The sequence below is a fragment of the Chiloscyllium plagiosum genome, chromosome 1 (genome assembly GCF_004010195.1).
Source record: "Chiloscyllium plagiosum isolate BGI_BamShark_2017 chromosome 1, ASM401019v2, whole genome shotgun sequence".
NCBI classification, from domain to species: domain Eukaryota; kingdom Metazoa; phylum Chordata; class Chondrichthyes; order Orectolobiformes; family Hemiscylliidae; genus Chiloscyllium; species Chiloscyllium plagiosum.
In genome coordinates, this window is record NC_057710.1 from 12,445,849 (window position 1) to 12,465,920 (window position 20,072).

The 20,072-nt window shown below is 43.6% G+C and overlaps 1 protein-coding gene across 1 annotated transcript in view; it reads right to left on the reverse strand.

Moving 5' to 3' along the window:
• Window positions 1-7,768, reverse strand: part of ky (kyphoscoliosis peptidase) — a 16,071-nt gene extending 8,303 nt beyond the window's left edge. The window contains 4 exon segments of the mRNA XM_043708658.1: window positions 3,112-3,303; window positions 5,800-5,917; window positions 7,226-7,340; window positions 7,733-7,768. Coding sequence (XP_043564593.1) covers window positions 3,112-3,303; window positions 5,800-5,917; window positions 7,226-7,340; window positions 7,733-7,768 — 461 coding nt within the window.
• Between the last annotated feature and the right edge of the window lie 12,304 nt (window positions 7,769-20,072).

Here is a 20,072-nt window from a genome sequence, read left to right on the forward strand (position 1 = left end):
CCATATTTCAGGAAGGATATGGAAGCATTGGAAAAGGTGCAGAGGAGATTTACCAGGATGTTGCCTGGTCTGGAGGGAAGGTTTTATGAAGAAAGGCTGAGAGACTTGGGTCTGTTGTCATTGGAAAGAAGAAGGCTTAAGAGGGGATTTGATAGAGACATACAAGATGATCTGAGGATTAGACAGGGTAGGATGATGACGTCAGCTTGTACAAGGGGGCACAACTACAAATTGAGGGGTGATAGATTTAAGACAGATGTCAGAGGCAGGTGTTTTACGCAGAGAGTGGTAAGGGCATGGAATGCCTTACCTGCCAATGTAGTCAACTCAGCCACATTAGGGAGATGAAAACAATCCTTAGAAAAGCACATGGATGATTTTGGGATATGAAGGGGAGGAGCTGAGAATAGTTCACAGGTCAGCGCAACAGCGAGGGCTGAAGGGCCTGTTCTGCACTGTATTGTTCTATGTTCTATGTTCTTTGTTTTATGTTCTATCCAGCCTCTCCTTATAACTCAAGCCCTCGATTCCTGGCAACATCCTGATGAATCTTTTCTGAACCCTCTCCAATTTAATAATATCCTTCCTATAGCAGGGTGACCAGAACTGTACACGGTACTCCAAGAGTGGCCTCATGAACATCCTCAACATGATGTCCCAAGTCCTATACTCAATGCTCTGAACAATGAAGGCAAGAATACCAAATGCCTTCTTAACCACTCTGTCTACCTGTTATGCAACTTTCAAATAACTATGTACCTGACCTCGAGGTTTCTCTGTTTGATAATACTACCCAGGGGTCTACCATAAACTGTATAATTACTGTCTTTTTTTAATCAAAATGCAATACTTTCTATTTATCGAAATTATACTCCATCTGCCAAATCCTCAATCCATTGGCCCAATTGATCAAGATCCCATTGTAATCTTAGATAATCTTCTTCACTGCTGACTATACCACCAATTCTAGTGTCATTCACAAACTTACTAACTATACCTCCTAAATTTTCATCCTAATCATTTACATAAATGACAAACAACAGTGAATCCAATATCAATCCCTGTGGAACACTGCTGGTCAGAGCCCTCCAGTCCGAAAAACAACCGTCCGCCATCACCCTCTGTCTCCTGCCATCAAGCCAATTTTGTATCCAATTGGCAAGCTCTCCCTGAATCCCAGGTAACCTAACTGCATCAATTAATCTACCATGCAGAACCTTGTCAAAGGGTTTACTAAAATCCATGTAGACAACATTTACCTCTCTGCCCTCATCAATCTTTTTGGTTACACTCTCAAAAAGCTTAATCAACTTTGTGAGGTATGATTTCCCATGCACAAAGGAGTTGTTTCATCAATGACCTTCCTTATATCATAGGATCAGAAGTAAGCTTTTTCACTGATGATTATCAATGTTCAGCACCATTCATGATTTCTCAGGTACTGAAACAGTTTATGTTCTAGAGCACGAACTAGGCATCATTCAGGCTTTGCAGCATAAGGGGCAAGTAGCATTCATGCCTCACAAATGCCATCTCCTGATAATCAATGGTATTACCATCACCGAAGCCCCCCACTATCAACATAATTGACCAGAAATGCAATTGAACTGGCTATATGAATGCTGTGGCTACAACAGCAGGCCAGAGACTAGGAATCTTGCAGCAAATACTCAACCGCTTGTCTCAAATGCCTGATTACCATCTGCAAAGAGCAAGTTAGGAGTGTCTTGGAGTGCTCGTCTGGATGCTCCAATTGCACTCCTGAAGTGTAAGCTGGGATGAAGGAGTCTGATTGTTCAGCACTCTATCCACCATTGAAACATTTACCACCTTAGCATTCATTCCTTCACCACTGCCGCATGTTAGCAGCAGCGTTGTACCTTTGACGCACCGCCGCAAATCACCCAAGCCACTTCAACATCACTTTCAAAACCAGTGACCTCTAGCACTGGATGTGGGCAACATGCTTTTGGGGAGACCACAAATCCCAATAGCCTTTCCAAGCCATAAATGTCTAGGTGGGGAGGTCAAGGGTTTGAAAGGTGAGGTCCTTGGTGAGTTGCTGTCGTGCATCTTATAGATGGTACATACTGTTGTCACTGTACATTGGTGGTGAAGTGAGCTAATGTTTAAAATCACATAAACCTGGTTTAAATACCATTGAGTCTTTGTGGTTGAGCAGAATCTAATTCAGGTACTGATGTGATTAAGGGATTCAACAGGATGGATAGACAAACTAGTCCCTTGGTAAAATGAATCCAAAATGAATTGGAATATCATGAATAAAAACATGAGACATTCTTCTATCAAAGGGTAATGGAAATTTGGAACCCACCTCCAAGAAGGCTGTATTAGAGCTTTAAAGACAAAAGGCAACATGATTTTGTTGGGTAACAGATATCAAGGGATCTACATGAATGATGAAAAAGGCTCATGGGATTGAAAGCTCAATTTCATTGTGAAAATAATCTGCTCTCTTTATAATAAAACAAAGAGTTGCGGATGTTGGACAGATATTGTTGGATAAACTCAGCAGGTCTGGCAACATCAGTGGGAAGAAAGCAGAGTCGATGTTTCGACTTCGGTGACTCGCTTCATATCTTTTGCCCTGTCCCTCACTCCAGCTCACCCTCTTCTCCATGTTTTACACCCACTCTCCAATACTAATGTTAGAGTCGAGCATCCACTTTACTTTCTTTGATGAAGAAACCAAATTATCCCAAATCTCAAACATGCCCAGTGATAATGACAGAATCAATGAATTGTAAGGTTTTTAGTCATAGCTAACTGCTCACGACAAGCTCAATAAACTTGCATCAAAATGCAATTCATTGCTTTGGTCTCTGACCAGTGCCAGTTCCTACCTCTGAATTGAGAGTGTGGTGCTGGAAAAGCACAGCAGGTCAGGCAGCATCCGAGGAGCAGGAAAATTGACGTTTTGGGCTGGAGCCCTTCATCAGGAATGGTGAAGGGCTGATGAAGGGCTAATAAGGGCTCCGGCCTGAAACGTCGATTTTCCTGCTCCTTGGATGCTGCTTGACCTGCTGTACTTTACCAGCAATACACTCTCAACTCTAATCTCCAGCATGTGCAGACCTCACTGTCTCCTACCTCTGAATGAAGACTCCTTTCTCTATGTCCACTATGCCTGCGGCCCAGCAAGCATCCAGGAGGTATCATTGCTTGTCCAACTGCGCAGCATTCCACACATGGCTTGACTTCTTGTGTTGGTAACTGTGTCCAAGATTGTATCCAATTCCCTATCCATGTCCTGAAACTTCAATGCACGTTATCTCGGCCTCTCTGCAAAAAAATGGAATTGAAAGTTATCTGTGGGGAATTGGAACCCACATCACCAGAGTTTTAGCCGTGCCACAGGCTTACTGGTCCAGTGACATAACCACTCCAACAACATCTGCCCAGATGCAAGCATCCAAATCCTGGAAATCCCTCCCTGAGGGCTTTGTGGGTCAACCCACAGCAGGTGGTCTGCAGAGGTTGAAGAAGGCAGCTCAGCACCACCTTCTCAAGGACAACTAAATGCTGGCTAGCCAGTGATGCCCAGATTTCACAAATGAATAATAAAAAAGCTCTTTCTTTTTGGAAATGTTTGAGATTTTTAAATTTTTGCTCCAATGCATTTGCCAGAGGTCAGCAATCTCATCAATTTCGGCAGGTTTCATGAAGGTCTCTCTCTTTCTTCCTCAAAAGCCTGATTACTTGACTCACAATATCTTCCCAAGCTTGTCCCAGCAATAATGCACTCTGCCTTCATGGTGCCCTGTTTGTTCTGTTCTCCCACTCGCTGTAGCTGGAAACACTCAGCACTGCCAGGGTGGGCCGGGATTCTTGGTGATGTTGCCATATTTCAAGGGAAGTTGTTCCCCAGGTCAGTCCTGGTTCATGCCATTTGTCCTGGATGAAGAGAAAGGAAAATCGGTGCCTCACTTCATGACGGGCATTGGGTAGTCCTGATGGACTGGGCACTTCAGAGGAGAACTGTGCTCCTGACCCATGGCAGTAGACCCTGCCACGCTGGGTCTGAGCTTGTCAACCAATTCACTATGTCTCCATGGTACACCAACATTCCCAGTGGTACTGCTAACATCTTAATGATGATATCTGCTACTTCAGGTATATGAAGGTATTTTCTCTCCCCTACCTCGACACTGACTTGACTTCCACTACAAAGACTCATGGCCCAATACTCTATCCTCTTCCCTTTCCTGCTCTCAACCATCTCAACAGCCCCCTGACACCACTAACCTTACATGCCCTCTGCATTGCCTACTCCTTCATTTGGCCCATCAACTTGCCCTGGAAATGTGTTGCTGGAAAAGCGCAGCAGGTCAGGCAGCATCCAGGGAACAGGAGAATCGACGTTTCGGGCATAAGCCCTTCTTAGAACCAACACCTGGACCAACCACTTTGCCATCCCTTTGTCTCATTTCAGGAGAAAACGGCCAGGACAGGGGATGAAGTGCCCACAATCAGCTCCTTACTCTTCCCCCAATTCCGAAGAGGATCTTTTCCATTATGTATGTAAATTAGCTCGCTGAGTTTGCAGATTTGTTTTCAGATGTTTCGTCACCATACTAGGTAACATCATCAGTGAGAGTCTCCGATGAAGCACTGGTGGTATGTCCCACCTCTCTATTTATTGATCTTGGTTTCTTAAGGTTGGTGATGTCATTTCCGGTTCTTTTATTTGAAGGGAAGGTAGATAGGGTCTAAATCAATGTGTTTATTAATGGAGTTCTGGTTAGAATGTCATGCCTCTAAGAATTCACCTGTCCTAGAATGTGTGTGTTGTCCCAGTTAAAGTGGTGTCCTTCTTTGTCTGCATGTATGGAAACTAGTGAGGTAAAAACAATGACTGCAGATGCTGGAAACCAGAGTCTAGATTAGAGTTGTGCTGGAAAAGCAAAGCAGTTCAGGCACCATCCGAGAAGCAGGAAAATCGATGTTTCGAGCAAAAGCCCTTCATCAGGAATACAGGCCTGATGAAGGGCTTTTGGAAACTAATGAGTCTTTTGATGGCCAACCGGTGTTCAGGAGTCCTGGTGGCAAGTTTCCTGCTAGTTTGTCCGATATAGTATTTTTTTTTACAGTTCTTGTATGGTATCTTGTAAATGATGTCAGTAAATGTCTGAAACCAAACCTTCAAGCTCAACAAGCTAACTTACATACTTATCACCAACCTGAGCTACAAATCTTCTCAAAAATTGCTTTTCCATTATGTCTCCAGTTCCATTTTTGAAAGGTGCTATGCATCCGCCTCCATTCCCCTGTTTCCCTCTGGGTTTCAGTCTCCCTTCCATCCAGCCTTTTGTTTTTTTTTTAGAAAGGATTGTTTGACACGTCATCAATTACACTTACTCCATGGAAGTGCTGCTCAATAGGAAAGTGCTATTTTGTTCCAAGTTCGCTTGAGGCTTATTAATTTTGAACCTGTGAAATCCTTTGTCTAAAGCACCAATGAATTCCCTTTGACAATAGGCATTAGCACCTCTCTATTGCTATTTCCATGCCTCAAGCAAGTATAGCTTCAAAAGGTCACATGACTCATTTCATCATTTCTCAAGTCTGTATTGGAAAAATAAGATTGGATTAATAATGAGGTCGAACCCTAACACCTCTGAGAGTGACGCCAAGCACACAGCATTCATTTGTACCAAGCAACATGTGCCTATTTGATGTTTCCTCCAACAAAATCAACTGTACCGCTTATTGAATAGAAACTATGGCAAAACCTCCTGCCTTCATGCCCAAACAAAAAGTTCATTTTCGGTGACATACCGACACATTTCTTGGCACAGGCTGGAGTAGCCAGAGCAGACGCCCTTCCCTGACTGAAGGGCCTGTTGAGGAGTATACATCTTCTCTGATAAACCCAGGTAGCCGTTGATGTCATATTCTTAGAGAGAAAAGGACATGCAGAATTGGTTAAAAAAAAACTTCACCCATGATAATCTCACTGAGGGGGCTAACAGGGGTTATATCTGGAGGCCTATTCCAAATGTTTGCAGTAATTATCACAGAGGAATCCCATTTTTGCTGCCTCCCAGCTCCTGTCTGACCATAAAACCATAATAAATAGGAACAGGAGTAGGTTATTCGACCCCTCAATCCTACTCCGCCATTCAATAGGATCATAGCTGATTTGACGTTCCTCACATCCACTTTCTTGCACTATTCTCCTACTGATCTGTTGTTCTAAACTGGGGATAAGTTTTCTCCCTTGCATGCCCAACCCTTATCACTGGTGAGTACCAGGCAGTCGAGCCCTTCGATACAAACTAGCTTACTTTCTAATTTCATTTACATCTTCTAATCCCTGTCTCACTGCTGAATAAGTCTAGAAAATTAAGATTTGTTAGTGGAAACCTCACTGCAAAACCTGTCCCAAGCCCGCTGTAGCTTGCAATATCAAAATATTGATTTACACCCTTGAAACGTAGGAATGATCAGAATATGAAGTAGCCATTCAGCCCTTAAATCTATTTTGCTATCCAACTAGTCACAAGACACTTCACCTGATGAAGGAGCAGCGCTCCAAAACCTTGAGATTTCAAATAAACCTGTTGGACTATAACCTACTGTCATGTGACTTATGACTTTGTCCACTCCAGTCCAACACCAGCACCTCCACATCACAGCTATCCAATTAGACCGAGGCTGATCTTCACCTCGAGTCTGTTTTGTCATTTCTGTTCCATCTCCATTGATTATGTGATGGAGATGTGCCTATCTCACCTGTGAAAGATCCACGTGTTCTATGGAACATGCAAGAGCAAGAAATTGGCTAATGTAGAATGAGAGGCAGCTGGTTTACATTAGTGTCAATTAGCTTAAATTTCATATTGTTAAGTTAAATGTAACTTAATTTAACCTTAATTGTGCAACAATCATGAATAAGAGTGTACTGATTTAAAGTAATTTGCAAGGGAAGTGAATACAAGGTTAGAAAAAGCTTTTTCACACAGCAAGCAGTTAGGTTTGGAATGCACTGTCTGGAAGGGTCGCGAGGCAGGTTCAGTTGAGGCCAGTAAGAGGACACTGTGGCATTATCTCAATTGGAACAATGCACAGGATTCTGGGAAAAGGCAGGAAAATGGCATGAAGTCAGAATGTTCCTTTGGGTTTGTAGCAATTCTGTAACTCTGTCAATGGGCTCATCAGCACAGCATTATTAAATATAAGATGTAATAAGTGCCAAACAAACTTATGTTGTTGCACAGCCAGATCCAAATGGCTTGAATTTTCTCCAACTCAGTCTGAGCTTTGTCCAAGATTTGGTGGACTATCTTCTGCACTGACAACTCACCGTATGACTTAATCTAATGGAGGAAGGTCAAAGGCTGATGTGAATAATTGTGAGCTATCAATGAAAGCCACAGCTCCAGATTGAATGATGTAACACTGGGATGCTGTATTGGATGTAAAGTAAGGTTAGTATTTGGAAAAGAGGAAATCAAATTGGACAAAGGATCACCTTGAATCTACTGATAGAATTAGGACTCTATTGTCTTGGTAAAGTGGTGTTCATAGTTAAATGGAATTCCATTGATAGACATATATTATGAGAGATCAAAAATGCACATAAGAGTATGTCACATAAAAAAAACTGGCCATTCGGCCCAACTGGTCCATTTTGGTGTTTGTGTTCCTCTTGAGCCTCCACCCAACTTTCCTCAGCTAACTCCCACTGTACCCTCTATTCCATTCTTACTTTTTGCTTCTCCAGCTGATGCTTAAATGCATCCATAGTATTTGCTTCAACCGTTCCTTGTGATTGGTTCAATGTTCTATTATAACTGTTGTGACAATACTATGGCTTTAAGAGATATATTTTGTCCTTTATTTAATGAAGAATCATTCAGACAGAGGTGCACAGCAGTCTACTCCAAAGTCAATAAAGTAAACAGCATAGCAGGCCTTGTTTGTTTTTTTAAAAGTTGGAACAATAGAAGCATCCTGAATGGGTGACATCAAGCCATTCAGGACCACAGAACCAGGACTTTTGGTTTTAGTTTCTCAATAGCAGCGGCTGGGGTATTGAAGCTGGATTTAGAAGCTGCAGTACTTCTCTCGCTGCTACACTCTCTCTCTCTTAGAATTTTCTCTTGATTTTTTTTTTCTCCTGGACTGGGGATATAATGTGAATTTGCCTTTGCCAAGAGTCTGTTTATGGGATGTTATTATATTGGAACAGTTACTGTTTAGCAGTTAAATAATATTTTATTCTATTCAGTTCCAATAGAGTCAAGATTTTTTTTTGTTTTATTTAACTATAGTGTATGAAGAAAGGTGTTTTACTTCAAACTTGGTAGTTTGACTAATCCAATTGCATCGGGAATGCAACGCCTTGCTCTTGCCTTTAAAATAAGGAAGAGTTCAGTTCTTGGCTATCTGCTTAATATATTTTGACAGGGTTTGGTCCTGTCCATAACACTGTGAAGGGAATAGCATGAAAAAGAACAATTATATTTTCACCTTGATGTTTTGAGTATGCTATGCCTCCCCTTGTGAGGATGGGAAATCTATTCTTTTGGACCATAGTGTTCAGGCTAAAGCTAATAATCTAACTTAAGTGCAAGGTTGATTAACAATAAAACCAAAACCAAAATGTAAACAGTAATGCATGGTTTAACAATGCTAGCAGTTTGTTAATTAATCTTGGGATATTAGCATCATTGGAAGATCGGCATTTACCACCCATCCCCATAATTGTCCTTAGGTTCTTGGCCATGAACCAGGGTCTTGAGCCACTGCAGTCCATATCGGTACATATATGTGAAACAATTTAGCTTAGGATGGTGTGACTTGAGGACAAGCCTGCAGGTGGTAGTGTTCTTGGGTATCTGCTGATTTTGTTTGTCTATGTGGCAGAGATTTGAAATGTGCTGTTAATGGAGACTCGATGAGTTGTTACAACGCATTCAACAGATGGTACACACTGCTGCCACTTTGTGCCAGTGGTAGAAGAAGTGAATATTGAAGGTGATGAGGGGAATGCCAATCAAATGGGCTCCTCTGTAGTACATATGCAGGCAAGTGGAGAATATTGCATCATAACCTATCCTATGGATGGTGAGCAGGCTTTAGGGACTCAGGAAGTGAGCTACTTGCTGCAGGGTTACATCCTTTGACTTGCTCTGGTAGCCACAATATTTTTATTATGAGTCCAGTTGAGTTTCTGGTCAATGATAACCCTTGGGATGTTGATATTGCAGGTTTCAGTGATGGTGATACCATTGACTGTCAAGGAAAGGTCATGAGATTGCCTCTTGTTGGAGATGGCCATTACCTGGCCTTTATATGGCACAAATGTTATTTGCTGCTGATCAGCCCAAACCTGAGTGTTACCCAGGTTTTGCTGCAAGTTGGCAAGCTCTATTTCAGACATTGAATGCAATGGAACATCTGAAATTCAAAGAGTCTTCCAGAGAATGTCTTAAATTAAATGTTGATAAACATAAGGTGGGTATTACTTCAACCCATAATTGTCTGCAATCATTTACTGTTGCGATAGGGAAATGTTGGGACAGATTTTCTGAGAAATGGGTAGCACCATCAGTTTTTTTTTCTTACCATTCCAAGCAACATTGCACTTCTGGCCTAGATTCTGAATCAGGCCACTTGAGAAATATAGAATCATAGAATCCCTGCAGTGTGGAGCAGCCATTCAGCCCATCAAGTCCACACCAACCTTCCGAAGAGCATCACACCCTGACCCACCCTATCCCTGTAGTCCTGCATCTCCCATGGCTAATCCATCTACTCTGCACATCCCTGGATACAATAGCAATTTAGCTTGGCTGATTCACCTAACCTGCACATCTTTGGATTGTCGTGTTCAATGCTAATATAGATCATACCTGCTCTAGGAGTCAATCATTGCAGATCATTGGGGAGATTGAAGCCACACCTTATTTTTACAGCAGTATTAATATAGATTGTGCCTCAAACATTAAACTCTGAAAGTGAATCCTCAAACCTCACTGACTTGTTTCTGTTGTATTTTAATGACCTCTCATTCCCTACCTCACCTATAGTCTGACCAGAGCACTGCAATTTTTCTAACAAGAATTTCTTCTATTACTCCCTCCTGCTCTTTGGAACTATCTGGATCAATCTCTTTTCTCTGGTTTTCTATCTTCAAAATCATCCATTAACCATGATTGGTGGCACAGTGGCTCAGTGGTCAGCACTGCTGCCTCATAGTGCCAGGGATCAGGGTTTGATTCCAGTCTCAGGCAAATGTCCGTATGGAGTTTGCACACTCTCCCTGTGTCTGCATGAGTTTCCTCCCATAGTCCAAAGATGTGCGGATCAAGTGAAGTGGCCATGCTAAATTGCCTATAGTGTTGGGTGTATTTGTCAGAGAGAAATGGGTGGGCTACTCTTCGGAGTGTCGGTGTGGACATGTTGGGCCAAAGGGCCAGTTTCCACACTGTAGGGAATCTAATCTAAATTTCCTGGCCATCCTTTTCTCAATTCCTTCCGCATTATGCCTCATTATCCTTCTCTTACAAAGATATTTATCATGAGAAAGTTGCCAAAATGTAAATTAGGCCCATTACCTTCCCTCCGAATTCTGTGTCCTTTCCCATCTACACTTTCCAATGGGCCAAAGTTGGGATTTCTAATTGAAGGATTGAAGTGATATGGGAGAGTGCAGGTGAGAGGTGCTCTGGGATAAGATTTAAGGGCTTGATGCTAGTTCCAATTATTACTTCTCCCCTCACTCAAAACAGAATTTTATATTTCTGACCTTATATTTGACCTGACATTGGAGGCAAATAATGTTTTAATATTTATTAGTGTCTGCCATCTGCTGTGTTGCACAAAATGAAAATTCTCAGCGTCTGCGGTTTAAATGATGTTTTTACTATCCAACATCACTGCATGGATGTGACATTTTGATTTTACATGAATGTCTTTCTTGTGGGGATTTTTAGTAAGTTTGTGCATTAATCATGGAATTTTGTAAATAGTTTTGCAACATGGGTTTGAGATGATCTAAATCCATTTCATGTACAAGGGTTGTGAATCTCTGTTAGGAATCGCTTTGATCTCAGGGGTGAAAGCACAATGTTATAAATCACAGTTCCAGTGAAAGAGAATTTAACCATTGATCTTGACATTCAATAGCACAACCATCGCTGAATCCTCCACCATCAATTTTCTGGGATAGCCATTGACCAGAAATTATTTATCTAAAATGGGGCAGCATGGTGGCTCAGTGGTTAGCACTGCTGCCTCACATCACCAGCGTCCCAGGTTCAAATCCAGCCTCGGGTGACTGTCTGTGTGGAGTTTGCATGTTCTACCTGTATCTGCGTGGGTTTCCTCTGGGTGCTCTGGTTTCCTCCAATAGTCCAAAGATGTGCAGGTTAGGTGAATTGGTCATGCTACATTGCCCATGGTGTGAGGTGCATTAGTCAGAGGGAAATGGGTCTGGGTAGATTACTCTTCAGAGGTCGGTGTAGACTGGTTGGGCTGAAGAGCCTGTTTCCACACTGTAGGGAATCTAATCTAATCTAATCTTAACCTGGCTCCAATATTAGAGCTACAAGAGCAAGTCAGAGGCGAGGAATTCTGCAGTGAGTAATTCACCGATAACATCCCATGGTCTGTCCACCATCTACAAGACAAGTCAGGAGTGTGATGGAATACTCCCCAATTGCCTGAATGGGTGCAGTTCCAACAACACTCAAGAAGCTTGACGCCATCCAGGACAAAGCAACTGACTTGATTGGCACCACATCCACAAAAATCAACTTCCTCCCTCATACTCAGTAGCACCAATGTGTACTTTCTATAAGATGCCCTGTAGAAATTCATCAAGTTTCCTTAGTTAGTACTTTCCAAATCCACAAACATTTCCATCTATAATGAGAAGGATAACAAATACATGGGAAAACTACAACCCTGCATGTTCCCCTCAAAGCCACATTCTGACTTGGACATCTTTTGTCTTTCCTTCAGTGTCACTGTGTCAAACTTCAGGAATTCCCTCCTTAAGAGCATTGCGGGTTTATCTACACCAAATAGATTGTGGCAGTTCAAGGAAGCAGCTCAACACCATTCCAAATAGGAATGGGCACTAAATGTTGGCACAACCAGGGATGCCCATATTCTATGAGTGAAGAAGAAAATTGTTGTTCTCTCCACATAACACTTATTCTTGTAACAGCTGGTTGAATTATTTTGCTTTAGATTTCTACATGATTATTATTCTTTCACTGGATGACATTAATGAAATAGATGAGTCTTTTCAGCAGTTTCATGGATATTGCTACTGAGACTGAGAGTTTCAATCCAGGATGATTAAATTAGTTTAAATTTCACCAAATGCCCGTGGTGAGTTTTGATCATAGGACCCCAGAGCATTAGCCTGGACTTTTGGATTAATGAGGCAGTTACCAGCATGCCACCATCTCCCTGTGTAGTGGTTGTTGGAGGTCAGTCATTTCAGCTCCAGGACATCTCTGCAGTTATTCCTCAGTGTAGTGCACAAAGGCCAACCGTCTTCAGCTGCTTCATCAGTGACCTTCCCTCCATCATAAGATCAGAAATGGGGATGTTTGCTAACGACAGCACAGTGTTCAGCACCATTTGTGACTCCTCAGTTACTGAAGCAGTCCATGTTCTAATACAATAAGATCTGGACAATATCCAGATTTGGACTGACAGGTGGCAAGTCACATTCGCATTACACAAATGCCAGAAAATGACTATCTCCAATAAAAGACAATCTCACTGTTCCTTGGCATTCAATGGTGTTACCATCATTGAATCCCCCACTATCAACATCCTGGGGATTACCATTGACCAGAAACTCAATGGACTCACCATATAACACAGTGGCTACAAGAGCAGGTCAGAGGCTAGGAATACTGCAGCAAGTAACTTACCTCCTGACTCTTCAGAGCCTGTCCACCTGCCAAGGCACAGGTCAGGGGTGTGATGGAATACTGTCCACTTACCTGGATTGGTGCAGTTCCAACAAGATACAAGAAACTTGGCACTATCCAGAACAAAGCAGCCCACTTGATTGGTACCGCACCCATGAGCATCCACTCCCTCCACCACATAAACTCAGTAGCAGCAATATATACCACCCACAAGAAGCATGGCAGAAGTTTACCAAAAATTCTTAGATAGCACCTTTCAAATCCATGACCACTTCCACCCAGAAGGACAAGAGTAGCAGATACATGGGAACACCAGAACTTGCAAGTTCCCCACCAAGCCACTCACCATCCTGACTTGGAAATCTATCGCTGTTCATTCACTGTCACTGGGTCAAAATCCAGAATTCCCTCCCTAAGGGCATTGTCGGTCTACTTACAATGTCTCGACTGAAGCAGTTTAAAAAGGCAGCTCACCACCACCTTCTCAAGGGCCACATCCAATGAGTGAACACAAAAAAAAGAAGTCATTAATTGCATACAACAAAACTCAAGCATGGATTTGACCCACCTGTTGACTCACGAATAGGACGTGTTTATCTATTTGCATGAAAACTCTTGGGTCTGAATAGAGATCTCTTTTATGTTTTCTCTGAGCAGTCACAGCCTTCATATAGATCAGCTTCTCTTTACTGATCTCAACCTCATTAATGTCGGAATCACCAACTTGGGAATGGAATTCCCTCCATGTGACATGATTTGAGGAGACCTCTCTAAGTGACCTCCTGACCAATCCAATGGGTTGCACCCTGCCAGCCAAGTTGCCATTTCGGAATACTTTAGAATCAGAGGTCTTTTTCGCTGTTTCGGTTTGTTTAAGTTCCCAAAGTTGAAACATTTCTCTGAACAAGTTCAATTGCTTAGATAGTTCTGGATAGTTCGAGCACTTCCACAATTTCTAATCATACTGCCAGTGGTCCAGGAGCTCCCGCGCTGTACGATAATCTGACATTTGCCATTGTTGATCTCTGATCTTACTGAGGAATCATCAGAAGACCCCTCATGGAAATCTTTGTCATTCCTGCCGCTCTGTATTTTTTTCTGGTTTCTGATCAAAGGTTTGAATGGGCCTAATACAGGCTGTCCTTATTTTTTCTGGATGCCCCTTTCTCCCTAGTGACGTCTGTATGCTTATTCCTGGTGTAGTCAGAAAGCTCTCCAAATAACACCAGGTGATCACTTCTTGCAGAAACCATCTCACGATATGAGCCCTCTGCTCCCACATAAAACCTGTGGAAAGAAATGGGAAGAACTCTAAAGTGGAAGAAATCTAAATTCTTATTAAAACACAAGCAGGGAAACATAGAAACGAAGAGCTGGAGAAGGCCTTTTGGCCCTTCAAGCTTGTTCTATCATTCAATGGGCGGCACTGTTGCCTCACAGCACAGGGTTTTATTCCACCCTTGGGCCAACCGTCTATTTGCACATTGTCCCATGTCTGCAAGGGTTTCCTCCGAGTGCTCCTATGTCTTCCCACAGTCCAAAGATGTGCAGGTTAGATTGACTGGCCATGCTAGATTGCCCCTTAGGGATATCCAGGATAGGTGGGTTAGCTATGGAAAATGTGGGGTTATGGGGTGTGGGTCAAGGTGGAATGTTTTTTTGGAGGGTTGGCCTCTATCGGTACGTTAGGGATTTTATGATTCTAATATGATCATGGTTGATCTTCTATCTCAATGCCATGTTCCCAATTTCTCTTCATACCCCTTGATGCCTTTAAAATCTAAAGATTAATCCATTTCTTTCTTTCAGTGACTCGGCCTACACATTTTTCAGTGGTAGAGAATTCCACAGATTCAATCTCCTTTTGAGTGAAGAAATAGTTTTGCATTTCAGTCCAAAAATGATTTACTCCCTGTTTTTCAAAATTCACTTGTGGGAGTGGCTGTCCAGACCAACACTTATTACCTGTCCATAGTTGCCCTTGAAAAGGTTGGAGTGCACTGACGTTTAGAACCATTTTGTTATGACACAGGGCAAACCCTTCTGCTAAATTAAACCAGCCACACAGAATATATTCACCCCATGCTGTAATCAATTAAAATTCGAGAGGTCACTATTTAAAGTAAAATGTAACAACTTTATTCAATAAGTCAGCAGAGAATATTAAAACCAACAACTATTTACAACTCATTTCTCTTAAACCTATCTTTACCTCCCACTCTATAATACTTGTCTGATAAAAAAATCCTGATCTAAGATTTGCAAAAAGAAACAACTTTCAAAACCAGTCAAATGCCGAATCTTCTCTTTGTATCTTCCTCTGCAGACTTTCCTCCTTCGTCTTTTCGATGTTCTGCTGCGCAAACTTCATATATACAGGTACCTTACGGAGAGCTGGCAGTTTATACTTGTTGGCAGTTCTCCCCCTAACTGTTCAAAATGTCTGGTTTTATACCCCAAAACATCAGATCATTTCATTGGTTTTAATATTACCAAAATACTAAATTCAGATTTGATTGGATTTTGGTATCTTGGGCACATTTTAAATGGGCCAAATTTGAATTTGTTTTTGTATCATGGCAACACATCTGCTGCTATTTGTTTCGACCAAGTGTTACATTGTTACGTTGTTCAGAACTCTCTTTGCCTCTCTAAGTCCGTGCCAGCTTCCAGTCTCTCTTAAAGGTACAGCATATCTCTACACCTTCATAACACATTGTAGACCACATGACCTTCGGGAGGGAATTCCAGGATTTTGATCCAGCAACAGTGAAGGAATGGTGATACATTTCCAAGTTGGGATGATGAGTGTCTTGGAAGGATATTTGAAGGTGGTGGTGTTTCCGTGTATCTGATACTTTTGTCCTTCCAGTTGGAGGTGGTCGTGGGTTTGGAAGGTACTGTCTGAGGATCTTTGGTGAATTTCTGCAGTGCATCTTGTAGATTGTGTCAGTGGTGGAGGGAGTGAAGTGATGCCAACCGAGTGGGCTGCTTTGTTCTGGATGGTGTCAAGCTTCTTGTATGTTATTAGACTGCACTCATCCATCTACTCCTGACTTGTGCATTATTGTTACTATACAGCAGTGAATCCCTCTGTTAATTAAACCAAGCACCCTGAAAAGCTCACCTTGTCTCATAATCTGTTAAAGTATCGGTATCAGAGAACTCCCAAATTCCACTATTTAAAGAAAATAACATCAATTTATTCTTTAACTCTAAAAGTGAACATTAAACAACAACTATTCACACTCTAAGCCATACTTTCTCTTAACTGTGTATTACCTGCCTCCAATTCTATAACAATATGCTGTTCCAATAAGACACTTATTAAAATTACATCAACTTAATTTCAAAACTACAGAGCAGCTGTCATCTCTGGTGTCTGTCTTCTTCTGGCTGAGATTTCCCTGGGCTGTCTTTCTTTTTACTGTGAAGATTAGATTAGATTACTTACAGTGTGGAAACAGGCCCTTCGGCCCAACAAGTCCACACCGACCCGCCGAAGCGCACCCACCCAGACCCATTCCCCTACATTTACCCCTGCACCTAACACTACGGGCAATTTAGCATAGCCAATTCACCTAACCTGCACATTTTTTTTGGACTGTGGGAGGAAACCGGAGCACCCAGAGGAAACCCATGCAGACACGGAGAATGTGTAAACTCCACACAGAGAGTTGCCTGAGGCAGGAATTGAACCCGGGTCTCTGGCGCTGTGAGGCAGCAGTGCTAACCACTGTGCCACCCCAAAGATGTTTCATATGAAAAGGTACCTTTGATAGAGAGTGTTTCCTAATTTCTTAGCTCCCTTTCAATGGTAGTTGCTCTGTCTCCAATTTCCAAAATGGCTGCATTTTTATATCCCTAACATCGGATCGTCTCAATGGTTCGAGGTTGGCAAAACAATAAATTCAAGCTCGATTGGGTTTTGGTATCCTGGGGCATAATTTACACTTATTGATTAAATTTGAATTGTGGTCAAAGCAGTAACCATAGGTACTTGTAATTTCTCAGTTCAGAACAGCATTCACTCTCTCTTAAAGGTACAATACATGCGTTCAACTTCATAACACTTGTAGATCGTGGACAGGCTTTGGGGAGTCAGGAGGTGAGTTGCTTGGCACAGTATTCCTAGCTTCTGACGGGAGAGGCTGAACCAGCTGCTATCTATGGACGAGCTGACCAAGGCCCTCGAGTCCTTCGAAAAGAATAAAACTCCCGGAAGTGACGGCTTACCAGTTGAGCTCTATTCTGCTCTGTGCGACTTGATTGGCCAGGACCTGCTGGAGGTGTATGTCAGTATGCTTCTGGCAGGAACCATGATTGAATCCATGAGGAAAGGCATCATCACCCTCATCTACAAGCGGAAGGGGGAGAGGGAGGAACTCAAAAATTGGAGACCAATCTCACTATTGAATGCAGATTACAAAATTTTGTCAAAGGTTATCACCAACCGGGTCAGGTTGCTCTGGGGTCGGTGATTCACCCTGACCAAACCTGTGCTGTGCTGGGCAGAAAGATCGCTGAGAGTCTCGCACTCCTCAGGGATACGATCGCCTACGTGCAGGACAGAGGTTTGGACACCTGCCTGATCAGCTTGGACCAGGAGAAAGCCTTTGACAGGATATCACACACGTATATGAGAGATGTTCTCTCTTCAAAATGGGCTTTGGGGAGGGAATCTGCAATTGGATCAGACTGCTCTACACCAACATTGTCAGTGCAGTCTCATCAATGGGTGGGAATCTGATAGCTTCCCAGTCAGAGCTGACATCAGGCAGGGCTGCCCACTCTCTCCTGCCTTGTTTGTGTGTTGCATAGAGCCATTTGCTGAGTCCATCAGGAAGGATGCGAGCCTGGGAGGGGTGACTATTCCTGGCAGCGGGGGCCTGCAGGTTAAGGCCCCCCTGTACATGGATGACGTCACCGTTTTCTGCTCGGATCCGCTGTCCGTGCTAAGACTCATGTGCATATGTGACCAGTTTAAACGGGCCTCGGGGGGCCAAGGTAAACCGAGGCAAGAGCGAGGCCATGCTCTTCGCGAACTGGGCCGACCAATCCTCGATCCCCTTCACTGTCAGGACCGACCACCTGACGGTGCAGGGTATTTGGTACAGGGGGGCTGGGGCATGCGCCAAGTCTTGGGAGGAGCGTATCAGCAAAGTGAGGCAGAAAGTAGGCAGATGGAAGCTACGGTCGCTCTCCATCACGGGAAAAAACCTGGTCATCGGGTATGAGGCATTGTCAGTGTTGTTATATGTGACACAGGTCTGGCCTATTCCCAGAACCTGTGCCACTGCATTCACCCGGGCCAGCTTCCAATTTATATGGAGATCAAAGATGGACTGGGTCCAAAGGGACTCGATGCATAAAGATCTGGGCAACGGGGGAAAAAACACACCCAATGCCAACCTCACCCTGATGGCTACCTTTGTGTGTGGCTGCATCAAGCTGTGCGTGGATCCCCGGTATGCAAACACCAAGTGTCACTATGTACTGAGGTTCTACCTGTCCCCGGTGTTGCGAAGGATGGGCCTGGCCTCGTTGCCGCGGAACGCTCCGAGTAGTTGGACCGTTCCGTATCACCTGTCCTTCGTGGAGAAGTTTATGAAGAAAAACACCTTTGACCACAAGTCCATCAGGAAGTGGTCAGCACGTAGTGTCCTTGAGACCCTTTGGGAAAAGGAGAGGGCGGATCCTATCGAGCGGTTCCCTGAGCAGACTGTCAAAGCCATTTGGCAGAATGCCACATCCTCGAAGCGGCTGCGGGGGGGACGAGACTGTCACACACCTCCTTCTGGAATGTGCCTACGCAGAAGAAGTCTGGAGAGGAATGCAGTGGTGTTTGTCGAGGTTCATCCCGAGCAGCGCCGTGACGCGGGACTCCGTGCTCTACGGCCTGTTCCCCGGGACGCACACCGAGACGAACATCAATTGTGCCTGGAGGATCATCAACTCGGTGAAGGACCCTCTCTAGGTGGTCCGAAACCTGTTGATCTTCCAGCTGAAGGAGCTGACCCCGACTGAATGTTGCAGACTGGCACATTCCAAGGTCCAGGACAACGTGTTGAGGGACGCACTGAAGGTTGGGGCAGCTGCCGCCAAGGCGCATGGGAAAGATCACTGTGTAACATCTGCCTGTCTAAGAAGAACAGGGGGCCCACCCAATCATTTGGGATCCACTGACACCTCAGCAGAAGAGCTGGATAGTAAATGTACAGACTTGTATATAGGAAAAATAAATTTCGATATCTGTATGTAAAGCAATGTAATGTGTGCACAAGAATGGCATAACCAATTGTATAGAGATCCAAATAATTTTATGAATAAAGCATATTTTTGAAATAAAAAAAATTCCTAGCCTCTGACCTGTTCCTGTAGCGACTGTATTTATATGGTGAGCCTAGCTGAGTTTCTGGTCAATGGTAATCCCAAGGATGTTGATAGTGGAGAATTCAGTGATAACAACAATGGTAACACCATTGAACGTGAAGGGGCGGTGGTCAGCTCATCTCTGATTGGAGATGGCCATTGTCTGGGATTTAAGTGCTGTGAATGTTACTTTCCACTTGTCAGGCCAAGTCGGGATTTTATCCCAATCATGTTGCATTTGATCGAATGGTGCTGAACATCTTGCAATAATCAGCGAACATCCCCACTTCTGACCTTATGATAGAGGGAAAGCCATTGATGAAGCAACTGAAGCTGGTTAGGCCTTGGACACTACCTCTCACCGTCACAACACACTGCCCTCCACTCCCTCTGCTCCAATCCCAACCTCACCATCAAGCCAGCAGATAAAGGGGGCGCAGTGGTAGTCTGCGCACTGACCTCTACACTGCTGAAGCCAGACGCCAACTCGAGGACACCTCCTCCTACCGACCCCTCGACCATGACCCCACCTCCCATCACCAAACCATCATCTCCCAGACCATACAGAACCTCATCACTTCAGGAGATCTCCCACCCACAGCTTCCAACCTCATAGTCTGGGAACCCCGCACTGCCCGGTTCTACCTCCTTCCCAAGATCCACAAGCCTGACCACCCTGGCCAACACATTGTCTCAGCATGCTCCTGCCCCACTGAACCCATCTCTACCTACCTCGACACTGTCATATCCCCCCTAGTTCAGGAACTCCCCACATAC